Source organism: Castanea sativa, chromosome 11, assembly GCF_040712315.1.
Source record: "Castanea sativa cultivar Marrone di Chiusa Pesio chromosome 11, ASM4071231v1".
Lineage (NCBI taxonomy): Eukaryota > Viridiplantae > Streptophyta > Magnoliopsida > Fagales > Fagaceae > Castanea > Castanea sativa.
Window position 1 is genome coordinate 67,324,537 of NC_134023.1, and position 14,581 is coordinate 67,339,117.

At 31.5% G+C, this 14,581-nt stretch overlaps 1 protein-coding gene across 2 annotated transcripts; it reads left to right on the forward strand.

Moving 5' to 3' along the window:
- The first annotated feature begins 3,578 nt into the window (after positions 1 to 3,578).
- On the forward strand, positions 3,579 to 7,118 carry LOC142617508 (zinc finger protein WIP2-like). Of its 2 annotated transcripts, XM_075790397.1 has the most exons (3): positions 3,580 to 4,232; positions 6,397 to 6,858; positions 6,992 to 7,118. In XM_075790397.1, the coding sequence occupies exons 1-2, from the start codon at positions 3,645 to 3,647 to the stop codon at positions 6,841 to 6,843; spliced, it is 1,035 nt and encodes a 344-aa protein (XP_075646512.1). In that variant the 5' UTR covers positions 3,580 to 3,644; the 3' UTR covers positions 6,844 to 6,858; positions 6,992 to 7,118. The 2 variants fall into 2 exon arrangements, with proteins under 2 accessions (XP_075646513.1, XP_075646512.1); XM_075790398.1 differs by lacking the exon at positions 6,992 to 7,118 and having other exon boundaries at positions 3,579 to 4,232; positions 6,397 to 6,933.
- The last annotated feature ends 7,463 nt before the right edge of the window (positions 7,119 to 14,581 follow it).

The following is a 14,581-nucleotide window of genomic DNA, read 5'->3' on the forward strand; positions in this document are numbered from 1 at the left end:
AGAAGGATCTAGATTCTAGTTGCTGCTTTTAGAAAGGCGAAACTGCACTATTGGTCCCTGAAGTTTACCCTGTGTGCACAATTAGTCCCTCAAATTTGAAGCGAGCACAATTAGTCCCTTAAGTTTTAAAACTGAGTTGTATTGGTCCTTTTACTAATTGTTGTTAACGGTGTTATTTACGTGATTAAAGGAGCAATGACTTGTCATTTTTTTTAATGATATGGAATGTTTTTAATTAAAAGATTTTTAAAAAATAATTTCCACGTTAGATGAAAACTATCTACCCTCTCTCCTTTCCCATGCCATTTCTCTCTCTTTCTCAACCACCGTAGCTCTCTCTTCCTTTCATGGCCGAATCACCATGGCCAGAGCTTATAAGCTTTGCTACTTTCCACCATGTGGATCTCTACCCCTCTCTCTCTATGCACAACACAACAACTGAAACCCACATGATTCAAAACGCAAAACGCAAAACGCAACAAGTCAACAACTAAAACCCAGCAAAATGCAACCACCCAAACATAGCAAAATGCAACCAGCCACCATCGAACCACCCACTGCCACCATTGATACACCTGCCACCGTTGAACCACAAACCCACCGCTGAACCAACACCCATAACCTGACCTAAGTACCCAACACCCACCACCGAAGAAACAAGCCAACAACCACCACCGAAGCAAAACCCACCTCTGTTCATCGCCACTGAAACAACCCAACCACGACCGAGGATTTGAAACCCACGATCCACTGAAACAACCCACAACCCAAGAATTGAAACCCACGAAGTCGTGCTTGTCTAGAGTTCGAAGCGGCAACGAAGGGTCAAAGCTTCTGCCCTTGTTCGCCTTTGTCGGACTCCTGTCAACCTTACTCTCTTGCTTAGGGTTTTGAACCGGTTCTTGGATTGCGTTGAGTGGAGGCCTCGACGAGTAGGTGCCGGTTTGAATCGGCGCCGAATCCTTAGGGTTTACAGTCACATTCTCGATCTCCTCGCTCTTACCGGAATTCCGGCGCAAGAATTTGAAATCCTTCAACATTCTAAGAAGTAGTAGGAATTGGAAAAGTGTGAAAAAATTTCATGGATTTGTGATTTGGAAATTTATTGAAAGAGTGAGTGAGTGAGTACCTAAAAGAGGAAATGGAAAACAAAATCTTGAGAGAGAAGGCATGGTGTTTACTTGAGAGAGATAGAGAAAGTAATTTTTTTAATTTACCCAGAAATTTTTTTTCCCACATCTAAATTTGGTTTGTAATTTTTTTAATTAAAAACATGCCACGTCATTAAAAAAATGTCAAGTCATTACTCTATTAGCCACATAAGTAACACCGTTAATAACAGTTAGTAAAATGACCAATACAACTCAGTTTTAAAACTTAAGGGACTAATTGTGCTCGCTTCAAATTTGAGGGACCAATTGCGCACACAGAGTAAACTTCAGGAACCAATAGTGTAGTTTCGCCTTTTAAAAACCAAAAAAGAGGGGTTCCCATTATATTGCTTATAGTACTTCCTTGAGATTAATTACCTCATTAATGTTTCTTATGTACAATGTGTTTTACCCCCACCAATATTTGCTCCTCAATGAATAACACAGCGGCACAGCAATATATAGCTTCATTGCCAAGTACTTATTTCCAGCCACTACCTCAAAATTTGCCTAGCTATCACTTTCACACTCTCAGAGTCTGATACCAACATTTTATTTTTAATTTTTGTGCTTAGTATGAGTTCCAAATATCAAAATTGCGTCAATGCCGGAAACTTCTGTAGGTACTTTGGAGTAGGAATGGGATTCAAATTTCACAGGAGTGTCACCCACTGAGAGGAAAGTTAATTAACATCAGGAGACAAAAATGGGCATAGGACAATGTAAAAATGTTATAGATAAATCTTTTTCTATAAGGTCTTAATACTTTTGGTCAAGTATTTTGGAGAGTTCAAAAATTATATGTTGTCAATTATATACCTTAAATTATATCAAAGATGCTAACAAACAAATTAGTCGCAACCTCCAACCATGACAAACAATAAAACTTTAATTCCAAAATTTGGGAGTCTAATTATATAAATTATCAACATTTTAATTGGATTTTTGGCCATGACCATAAATTTTTTTTCTGTCATTCTATCATATTCACAAGGACCAAATTGTAATACTCTCACATTCTTAAATAACAATCCATTTATTTTTACTAATGTTATTAGGTATTTCTTTGCTTCTTTTTGTTACATTAACTTAAATCAAAGCATTCTTTTCTCACTCGTTTACTAATACCTGTCATTTACTCATGACCAAATAATCTAAAATCATTTTTCCCTATTCTTGTATTAATAAGGCACTCCTATATTTAAACAAATTTTTATTTTTATTTTTAGTGACACTATGTGACAAACATAATTGGACTCCTAAACTTTTCAATGTGTCTCCAAATAAACTGAAACTTGTCAAGGTTACCTCATTACCTAATAGGGCACACAAAAATGCTGGCATGGTGCCCACACAAAAGGAGAGAGAAACCATATATGACTGATATATAAACCTTTATTACTCCACATAAATACAAGAAACATAAAACAAGGTTCTTGACTAATAACCATGGAAAAGAAAAACGCATGCAGTATGGAAACAAATTTTTTCTTTTTTAATGCATATACATACACAAGAAACAAAATTGAGTGATTACTTGATCTATAAAAGTTCACACCCTAGCTATCTTCACAAGGACCACAACTGGTTTGATGAATATGTTTGACTGTAGCAAACCAGAAAGAGTTTGTATATGAAACACTAAACACGCCTACCGAAGTAAATGCCGTATGGGTTGAGTCATTAGTGTGTGAAATAACCACATGTAGCTGGAGAGAGAGAGAGAGAGAGAGACAGAATGTTCCTATCTCTTTCTCTATTGGGAGACAACCTGCAAGTCTAATCTCTGACTTTGGCTTTGATTTTTTCCCTTCTTGGTCTGCAGGAGGTAATTTCTTGACTTTCCACTCATAATTAAGTGTGTTTCTGGTCTCATAAGCTCACGTTTTTAGGTACAGTTCTAATCACCACCTTCTTTCTTTCTTTTTTTTTTTTTTTAATAACATTTTCTCATATTTTTATAGTTTAACACATTTTCAACCAAATGTTAAATTAGTTGTTTCCAAACGAACACAAATATACCTTTAACAATCCCAATTATAAGATTTCTTTTTACTTAAAAATTATCTATAGTTTATAGCTCTTATGCTACTTTTTGTTTTTTTTTTAATCGTAGCGTATGTCATATTGTGAATTTGTGATTAGAACATAACTTTTATATATTTGACTACTAATATTATTTTGAATCTTCATATGTTTATATTATATTTTATAATATATTTACAATTTTTGTAAATGTATATATTATATATTTAACACTTTTTATGTATATGTTAATTACGTAAATTTACATTATAGTACTTTACAAAGAATTTGCCTACTATTTTTTTCACTTATCAATTATGACAGGTCAAAAACTGATATTATGTTCCCGAACCTCACATTCACCTCCTCTCTCTCTCTCTCTCTCTGTCTCTCAATATTTATATATCACTCTGGTCGTTAAGGACCAAACCATCACATCTTTGTTCTTCTTATCCAGTCTTTCCAACCATGGCAGACCCATACTCCAATTTCTTCACAAGATCATGGTTCAACTTCATGCCTATCCATTCTCACTACTCTTCTTTCCCTTCTTATTCAAACCCAATCTTGAATTCCTATCCTCCTCAATATTCCAACTCAAACTATATCCTTAACAACAAACCTTCCATTCAATATTGCCAACCCTCTAATGTTCCATCATCACCATCACCTTCCTCACCTCCTCTCAAAGAAGCTCTTCCTTTAATAAACAACCTAAGCCCTAGTAGACAAGAGGAACATGAGTCCTCGAGTACTAGTGCAATGGAAGAGGAAGAGGACAAAAACATGAACAAAGATGATGGTGATGAGACTGTTACTGTAGCCCTACACATAGGCCTTCCGAGCTCTAATACAGATCTGGGGTACTCTAGGCTGACCTCTCCTCTTTCAGATGTGACAGTTAAAGATGGAGCGAGAGAGGTTTCATGGTACCCTTTGGGTACACTCAACAAGGGTCAGTATTGGATTCCAACCCCTTCTCAGATTCTCATTGGTCCTACTCAGTTCTCATGTCCTATTTGCTTCAAGACCTTTAACAGATACAACAATCTCCAGGTATCACTAACGCAAAATCAATTTTTTTGATAATAATTTATACATTCGTGTATATATATATATACAACTTTTTTAAGATTTTAGTTTTTTTTTTTTTATCTAGTATAATTATACTTTTACTCAGTTCATTTTTTAAGCTTGATAAATCAACAAGTTCCTCCAAACGAGCACTTGAGTATATATACACATACACTAAAAGGTTTTCCGCATGGTTTTTGCTTGAACAAGGCTATGTCTCAAGAGACTCAACTGGGTATAGTTTTCTTTGTTTCATTAATTTGATAATTCAAGAAAATGTTACTTGAACTCTTGGTACCTCGAAGACTGTGCTGCTGTCAGTTGTAAGTCTGTTGAAACAACAATAACAAATAACAAGATTTTTTTTACCCAAAAAAAAACAAAAGGATTTATGGTGCTTCAGAAGTTCTGATGATCTTCATCAATACTGTGCTCACATTCTGAACAATCCAGTCTGTTAAATGTACCTTAGACACTAAACAATGAAATTTTTTCGAAGACTTCTCTTATGTGCGCTGAAAAAGCACACAAAGCACCAATCCATTGAATCTTAACACTCCAACCTAAAACGGATAACAGAATAGTAGAAGTAATAAATAATGTCTGGATTTCTCTAAATAGTACAAAGATATTTTTCCCTCACAATGTGGACATACTAACATGTTGTGCGAGACTTGGATGCAGACAGTTTACTGTTTGTGAATGGAAGGGTTACTGTCTTACTGACTTTAACTTAGTGTACTTTTTTAGTGGCAAATTATTAGACTTTTTATCTTAATCTGTTCACTGCTTTAAACAAGACTGTCAATGTCATATAGGTTTTGGTTGTCTCCTCTCGATTCTCTCTTAACTGGCCTGTGTTTTGAGTTTTAACTTTAACCCAGCAAATATACTTTTTTGATGAACAACCCTGCAAATATACTTGTGTAAGCATGATATCGATTTTCTATACTATATCACTGGTTAATTTGTGGTTTTTATGACCTCTATTCATTTTTTTTTTTGGGTAAACACTGATTATATTAAGAACAAACTAAGTACCAGCCACAAGGGCTGTAAAGTTACATGTTTTCATGACTTCTATTTGCATAACTAATAAGTGGATTTCTCACTTTTGCAAATCCATATAACCTGTTTAAGTTTAGGGGAGGTCGGATATTAATTGTAGTCCCTAATGTTTTATACTTCTATTTTTATTTTATCCCTTTCTTGTTGTGTATAATAAAAACTCAATAACTCTTGGATTCATTATATTTAATAAGGATTATAATATTCAACCTCTTAAATGAATCTGTACTAGGTTACTATAAATGATTTTATTTTATTTTAAGTACTATAGTTTTAGGGTTTCCCACAAGAGAAATATAAATAACATCTAGGGTTTCTAATGCATTTTTGGTTTTTAAAAAATATCCCATTAGTTGTACCAACACCGACACTACCATAGACCCTAAACCTCAACACAACTAAGCCAGTATAGGCCCAACACACCTCCAACCATATAATTGAAGCCCATCAATCATTGTATTAAACAATAAATATAAGTCAGTAAAGGATACAGATGATTATGCAACAGTTTTTAGTGTTTAAAGAACATTATACGTATTTTTACAAAACAATAACAACGTTAATAGAAATCTTTTACCAAACGGACCCTAAGTCACCTCACAACATATGCATAGACAATATTGCCCTCAACCTCCAATTAAATATTTCAATTCTCTCTTATTTTATTTAGATTTAAGAAATGGAGCATTTAAAAATCAAATAAATTCCACTTGTAGTACATTTGGCTATAAAAAAAAGGGTGGAATTTAACTCAATTGAAATGGATCCTGATTTTTCCAAAATGTGCTGTGTTACTTAGGGGTGTATGCATTTTCATTTTGGGTAAAATTGGGGTCTCATTTTGTGTAATAAATAATAATTCTTCTATACAATAAAAAATATGCAGCATATCTTTTACAGTATGTGAAAACCCATATATATGATACAAAAGATGCTTTATGATATTGAAAATTTGTTAAGTGCAAGTAGTTTCCTTTTTCTAGAATGCACATATTGTCTATGCAATTTATGCTTGTAATCTTAAGCTCTCTCTCTCTCTCTCTCTCTCTCTCAATATGCATTTTGCTTGGCACTGCAGATGCATATGTGGGGACATGGATCTCAATATAGAAAAGGACCTGACTCTCTAAAGGGAGCTCAACCAACAGCCATGCTAAGACTCCCATGCTATTGCTGTGCACCAGGATGCAAGCACAATATTGAGCACCCAAGAGCAAAGCCTCTCAAAGATTTTAGAACTCTCCAAACACATTACAAGAGAAAGCATGGGACTAAACCTTTCATGTGCAGGAAATGTGGCAAGGCATTTGCAGTGAAAGGTGACTGGAGAACTCATGAGAAGAACTGTGGCAAAATTTGGTATTGCATTTGTGGGTCTGACTTTAAGCATAAAAGGTCTCTAAAAGACCACATTAAGGCCTTTGGCAATGGTCATGGAGCTTTTGGTATTGATTGCCTACAAGAAGTGGATGACCCTACATCCGATATTGAACATGATGGTGATTCCTCAATGCCAAATGAGTGAAAATAGTGACTCTAGGTGAATTTTCTCATCACTTGATCCGACATATATAGCTTCACTTATGGTAGATATATGATAAAGTTGTTTTATGCCTTTGTTTCGTTTTTTTGTTACCTTTTTTGCACCTAATGGTACCTATCTTCACTTACAGATTGCACTATAAATCAACCCGTTTTTAAGGATTAGTAAAGAAGCGTAAGACTTGGAACAGGTGCCAACATAGGGGCTGTGTAAATATTCCATCAGTGATATAAAAATACTATGGGCGATGTTAGAAATATTTCAAATATTCAATGTATGAGTTAGTTTCTCAAATGCAAATCAAAAAAATAATTAAGAAATTGTTTCTAATTATATATATATATATATATATATATATATATATATATATATATTATGTTGTTCATATGGCATCAATTACACTAATTTACAGGTTCTTATGTTTACAAAAAAATGTTATGTTTACGACGTTTTCACAACATTTTCATAACAAATTTTAAGTGGCAGATTGTTATTAGTTGTTATTGTTAGGACAAAAAAGTATTTTCAGTTGTAAGTTCAAATTTGAACCAATAACAATTAACCACTTATGATTTGTTCTAAAAATATTGTGGACGTAACAATTTTTTATATTTACTTTAATTTTTTATATATGAGGAAGTGGTGTATTATATATCTTTTGAACAAACTATTCTATTTCCAATCAATGAGACATCTCGAAAACCCTTGGACCAATCATATTGAATTGAACCTAAAATCTCTAGATTTAGATCAAGTCCCAAACTTCCGTGTTTTCAAAGGAAAATTATTAAGTACTCCTGGAGTACCATATATGCGTACTTTCCCCTCTCATATAAATGGTGGGTCTCACTATGAATTTAATTAGTGGGACTTACCATTCATGTGAGAGAGAGTACGTATTTATGGTACTCATGGAGTACACAATAATTTCCCGTTTTGAAATTATATATTTGACTTGTCAATCTACTAATTAATTAAAGTATTCCTAAATCAATGTGTGGTTAAATATCTTGTTTCGTAAAAAAAAAAAAAAATTGTTAAGACTTAAGAAAACTCCTGCTTAGTGTGCATTTGGGAAGTAATGAAAATTATAAATTATTTTACTATTCATTTTATTTTTGCTACTATTCATGAGCTCCACTGTACTTTTTGGTATTATTCATGCGTCCTACTATACTATTTCAGCTAACTTTTACCTTTATTTACAGTACTTTCAGTAATAAGTTTTCAATTTCAGCAAAATAAGCGGTATTCAAACAGATCTTTAATTTAAAACCATATTTCCTAGCTAGTCTTTTAGATATTCAGTAATTTATATAACATTTCTACCATACTTTAATGAAATATATATATATATATATATATATTCTCCACTTTTCCATGCATGACTGCACTCGTCTATCATGCCTCGTTTTCTTCATTGAAATGTAAAGATATATTCTTTTCTTTAAATTCTAAATGAAAAAAGAAATTATTATTTTAATAATAATGAGATGATAAAGTAGTTACTGATTTTTCTTCTCTTCTCCCATAATAATACACTAGCTAGACATTTTTAAAAACGTGGCTCTCTCTCTCTCTCTATGATATGATAACCTTGATTTTCTATCTTTTATCTCAAAAAAGAAGTTAACCTTAATTTTTATTTTAGGCTCAATCACGGCCTTACCCTTACGAATTGATGGGTAATAATGCCAAATGTGGTAAGAATAGTTCCATATAAAAATAAAATGATAATAAATACCTATTATTAACTACCATAATTATCATATTTCATATTTAATACTTTATATAAAAATACAAATACAATCATGGTAAATACCTATATTAATAATTGAAAATTTTTAACCAATGCCCTAAGAGCATTAGTTTAGGAACTATTTTTAGGAACATTTTATTGGGAGAATGATAAAATAATAAATGTTGTTGACAGCTTTTATATTTCTCATAAAAGTGGTATTAATATTTTCCTATTATAGTTTATTAATAATTGTTTAAGGGCATCTGTTAACTTGACCTTTAATAATTTCATTTAACAAATTTATATAAAAATAAAAACATTATGATAAAAAAATATTTATTAATAACTACCATAATTATTTGAATTTCATATTTAATTTTTTTTTATATACAAGATAGAAATTTTACTCTAGCCTAATTTAAGTGTATATGTGTGTGAAACTCCTTTTTGGAGACTTGAACCTCGGCCTTTACCTCCCACACCCCACAAGCACTTATACTTATGGAGTGACCATCGTACCAAGGTGTGCGGTGGTATTACTTTTTTATATGAATATTTTATATTTTATATATAAATGCAATCATAATAAATATTTATTAATAGCTACCATAATGATCAAATTTCATATTAAGTTGTGAGTTCCAGTTAGCTCAGTTAGTAAACTGTTTTATGGTTGAATAAGAGATCTGGGGTCCAATCTCTGCCTACACCAAAAACCGATTGATGTTTTAGTTATATGATCCCCGCCTATACCAAAAACCAATTGGTGTCATAATCTGATGATAAAGAACTATTATCATGACGAGTTATTATCAGGAGTAGATGTCATAGATTGTAAAGATTTTTCCTCCAAAAAAAAATCATATTAAGACAAAAAAAAATTACAAAACTTTCTCATACATTGCATTTGTTAGTGACTAGTAAAATAAAACTATAAGGGCACGCCTTGGTACACTATATGAGAATTACAATAGGAATAGTAATCTTTATTACTAGAAATAAAATGTGTTATAATGAAATAAATAAACCTATTCATCATAAGTTTGGTTATGAATAGTAATATTAATATAAAATTTAAAATTTATTTTAGGAAATATTTTACTCATACAATTGTATTTATTAAAAAATAATATTTTTTAAATTTGAGAGAGATATGTGTTATTTTTTATGATTTTTTTTTCCATAATTGTTACGTGAACATAGTAGGTTTGTTTATTTGGAAATATATTAGTGTTAGAAATTATTTCACCTACTAAAGAATAGTTATTAAAACCATTTTAGAGATGAATAATTATTTCTCATTTTAAAGAATAACCATTTATAATAAAGAACTATTTCATGTAATAAAAACATAATCAAACTACTGAATTGATAAAATATAGAAATAACTATTATATTATAATGTTTATTATAATCTACCAAAAATGCCCTAAAAGAATTAAAGGTGCCAACAGAGATTATGATCATTTTATTAATTGTGTCCCTGATTTTTTGGGTATGATCTTGATAATTTATTTATTTAGAACCCATTTTCCTCTCTCTTGTGTGTATGTTTGTTTCTAAAAAAAATAAATATAATTTTAACCTTTCATTCAAATATATGGAAACAAATTAGATTGATCCCAACGAATGATTACGATAATGTGGATATCATATATAATCCTAAAAATATTTTTTCAATAAGTACTCCTCAAAATTTTTGAGATACCATAAATTAATTTATGTTCATAGTACTAAAAGTCAATGGCCTGTACACAAAGTCAAATGCAAATTTATACATATTTTGAATTTGAATTCTAAATCAATATTCTAAATCTCATATTTGAAGGGTATCAATCCATCCATGATCCACTAATATTATTATTGAAAGTGAATTCTTAATTTCAACCATACGCTGACCAAATAAAATCTGCATTCCGATTTGTAATTTGTAACTACCAAAAATACCAAATTGTAATGTGTGAGCATTTTCTTAAAAAAAAAAAAAAGTCATGGATTGCTAAACCAAATTAATTTTTCAACTAGTCAATGAAGCAACTTAAAAAAGAAAAAGTAAATTACATCAAAAGACTCATAGTTTAGGTTAGGTCACAGATTTTTGACGGGAAAAAAGGGTGAACAAAAAAGTCCTAGATAAAACATAATTTTATCAACAAGTTTTTATCTTTTCCTTGGCTTGTTACTATCTAAAATAACATAAATGAATAACAAAGGTGAAGAACAAAGATGAACATGGGATTCAGATTGAAAATATTTTATGAAATTTGGAAGTTTAATTGACAAAATTATAAACTTAGGAAATAATTTGAAACAAAGTATAAATTATGAGTCTTTTTGTATAATCCCAGCAGCATGTGTTGATACAATCAAAAAAGAAACTTCAAATTTCACTTTTATTTTTATTTAGTGACAAAAGAGGTGTACAAAAAGAGTTTCAAGTAATAGCCTAATCGTAAAGGCATTAATTATTTGTAGTGCCTTTTAATCTTTATGAATCAGACTTTGAACCCTACCTCCCCCTCTCCTACTACCCATCTATTAAAAACAAAATCTAAAATAAAACTAATCGTTCCCTGCAGCTAGACTTTTCGCTATAGTCGACATTATATTACAAAGCAGATGAGATTTATCATTTTGTTGTGGAAGAAAGGGTGACGCCGGAGTTGTTACATCTTTGCAGGTATTAATATCAACCAGGCAATCAGATGCTGCAGCTTCGAGGGCAAGGAAGTCCTTGATGCTCCACCTCTCATTTGCATAGTTTATTTTACTAACGGCATTGACATAAAAGTCTAGGCACTGTACGTACTGGTTATAGAGATTAGGGTCTGTGGTGTTACCAAGTTGTGACTTAATCTTCGTTTAAGTTTCAGTGGCAGTGGCATTGGCCAAGTTAATTGAGACTTGAGCAAGGCCATAGAGGTCAGTGGAGGCTGTGCGGGGGTCGGATTGTAAAGCTTTCAAACAAGAATTAGCGTCTTCTGTCTGGGCACATATTTGAGAGAGCACATCACTGCCTATCTTCACACTAAACCTTGATTGTGTGGGGCTAATGCATAGGAATATGGCAAGTAGAAGAGAAATCAACAAGGAGGAGGAACAAAAGGAAGGAACTATTTGTTTCATGTTTAAAGGGTTCTTCTGCCAGGGAATTGGGGTTTGATTTCTTGGGAGGGTATGGACTAGGATGCATTGAGTGACCTATATTTATATAATGGTTGATGCATATGTTTAGGTTTAACATTTCAGGAAGAGACATTATGATGACAGATTTGCAAATCAATTTATTTTTTACTCATTAATGGCCCAACAACTCTTAATATAATTCGTATTAATTAAATTCATGGTGTGATCTATAATTCTTGTGAGTAGAGGGAACACCAGGAAATTGTACTTTTAAGAGTACTAAGTAATCTTCTATTTGTAACAAGGTAGCTTATTTATTACATTTTGGACATTTTATATGCATGAGAAATAACATGCTAAAACTCCAAATATGATATGCACTTTTTTCTTAGAGAAATGCTATGTCCACAACAAATCATAAGTGGCAAGTTGTTTCGGGTTATTATTGGTAGGATTAAAAAAAATTTTCAATGATAGTTTTAAATTAGAACCAATAACAACTAACCACATATGATTTTTTGTGAAAATATTGTGAATGTAACACTTTTTTTTTTCTTATACAGGAAAATGGTGTTGGAGCCTTTAGCAAATTATTCCACTCCCTATCCAAGATACATGTACTTTATAATTTAAAAAATAATACATTTTATTATTTTTAAGACCTTCCTCCATCTTTCCGCGTGTATGTTAAAAATACTTAGTATTCTAAAAAAAAAAACAATTTGCATAAATGCTCAATCTCCACATGTCAACGTTGTAGGTTTTGTTTCATTGATAGTGAATCGGTATAGGCACGCCACTCACAATGCTTAGATTTTGGTGGAATGTGACTTGTGAATCTTTCAAAACTTATTATTTGATTTAAATGTCGTAAACTCAATTGTTAACATGACTATTTCGCTCTTTGTCAATGAGATACCTCCAAACCCTATGGGCTAATATGTGGCCATTGGGGTTCGCGACACATCCTTAGTGTCTATTGAGCCTACCACCCAAGTGTCCCTAAAAGGATCTCCATTGAAAAAATTTGGTAACCCAAATTATAATACCAAATTACAATACTCTTGATAATGTCATAATATATATAATTTTTGCTGACTTAGATTGCATTGACAAGTTAACTTTTTTTTTTTTTTCATCAAAGGCTAATTAACGATGATATTTACAAGTTGACCTTGATTTTTATTTTAGGCTCAATCACTTTTTTATCCTAATTCCTAAGGAATTGTTAGATAATAATGCCAAATGCAATATAATGAGCATAGCCGATCCAAAATGAAGCAACTTTATAATTGGGTTCAATAGTTAAATTCAATAGCCATCCATAATGAAACAATTTTGTCTTACACCCAATCACGGCCTGGCCCAGTTTGCTCAGTCGCAGCCCCGCAATTGTCAAGGGCCCAAATTTTGATTGACCTCTTAATTTAATTTTAATTGGAAGAGCATAAACTAAAAATATAGAAGAATCAAAGATGCCAAAAAATTAGGATAATTTTACTATCTCCTTTAATTTTAATTAAAAGAGTATAAAATAAAAATAGAGAAGAATCAAAGATGCCAACAAATTAGGATAATTTTATTTAAAAGAGTATAAAATAAAAATATAGAAGAATCAAAGATGTCAAATAATTAGGATAATTTATTGTCTCCCTCATTTTTCGGGGAATGATACCTTAATGCTATTGGCCATTTATTTCACTATTATAATTTCAAGCATTTGTGAATATTTTGAAAACAAATTAAATTACCACTGCACACTCTTGGTGCGATGATCACTCCACAAGTATAAGTACTTTTAGAGTATGGGAGCAAGGGTCAGGGTTCAAGTCTCTAAGAGGGAGTTTCACACACATAGACACTTAAATTAGACTAAAGTAGAATTCTATCTTGTATTAAAAAAAAAAAATTAAATTGAGTATTCCAATGAATATGTTTTCTTTATGTCAATTATACCAATATGTGGGTATCATAGTTCTAAAAGTATTCGAGATACCATAAAATAATCTAAGAAGATATTAATGCGGTTTAGACACACAAAGACTCCACAATAATAAAACTGAAAATCTTTTTTTTTTTTTTTTTTGTGTGTGTGTGTGGAAAAACTAAAAGTAATAATAAAGTCAAAGGACAGTATATACAAAATCAACTGTCAATTAATACATATTTTGAGTTTGAATTTATAAATCAATCAATATTTCAAATCTCATAATTGATTCATATCAATCAATCTATGATTCACTAATAATTTTAATATTTTTTTTTAGTAAAATAATAATGTTAATATAGAAATTAAGTGAATAGTTTCAACCATAAGCTGACCAAATAAAAACTGCATTCAGATTTGTTGTTCTTCTTCTCTAATGCCAAAAATACCAACATGTAATTAACTTCAAGATCCCAAATTCATAAAAGTGATGCAACTCCTAATATTTCTTCTATATTTTCAAGATTATTTAAAAAAAAAAACACACAAAACACAAAACAAAAGAGTCATGGGTTGCCAAATAAACCAAATTAATCTTTCAATGAAGCAACTTAAAAATAAATTAATCCTAATGTGTAATGGAGTCGAATCTTCATGGGCTAGCCCTTTAATTTGGCCTCATTTACTATATATAGTCGACATGCATTTTGAAAGTTATCTAGCCTTTGAAATTTATCGAAATCCACAAGGCATCAAGACGTGTTTTCCAATCTACAAGCGTCAAGATTTGCATAAAATTGCTCGACACTTCCTTCTGTTTTTCTTTGGGTATCCTCTTCTAATTGAGTTTAATTAGTGCTTCTTTGCAAAGATAATAATGTTTTTATTGTATTGATTAATTTCATTAGCACTTGAGGAATTGAATC

Coding starts and splice junctions, on each gene's coding strand:
- LOC142617508 (XM_075790398.1), top strand. CDS start 3,645: ATGGCAGACCCATACTCCAATTTCTTCACAAGATCATGGTTCAACTTC. Junction 4,233..6,396: donor ACAGATACAACAATCTCCAG/GTATCACTAACG, acceptor TTGGCACTGCAG/ATGCATATGTGGGGACATGG.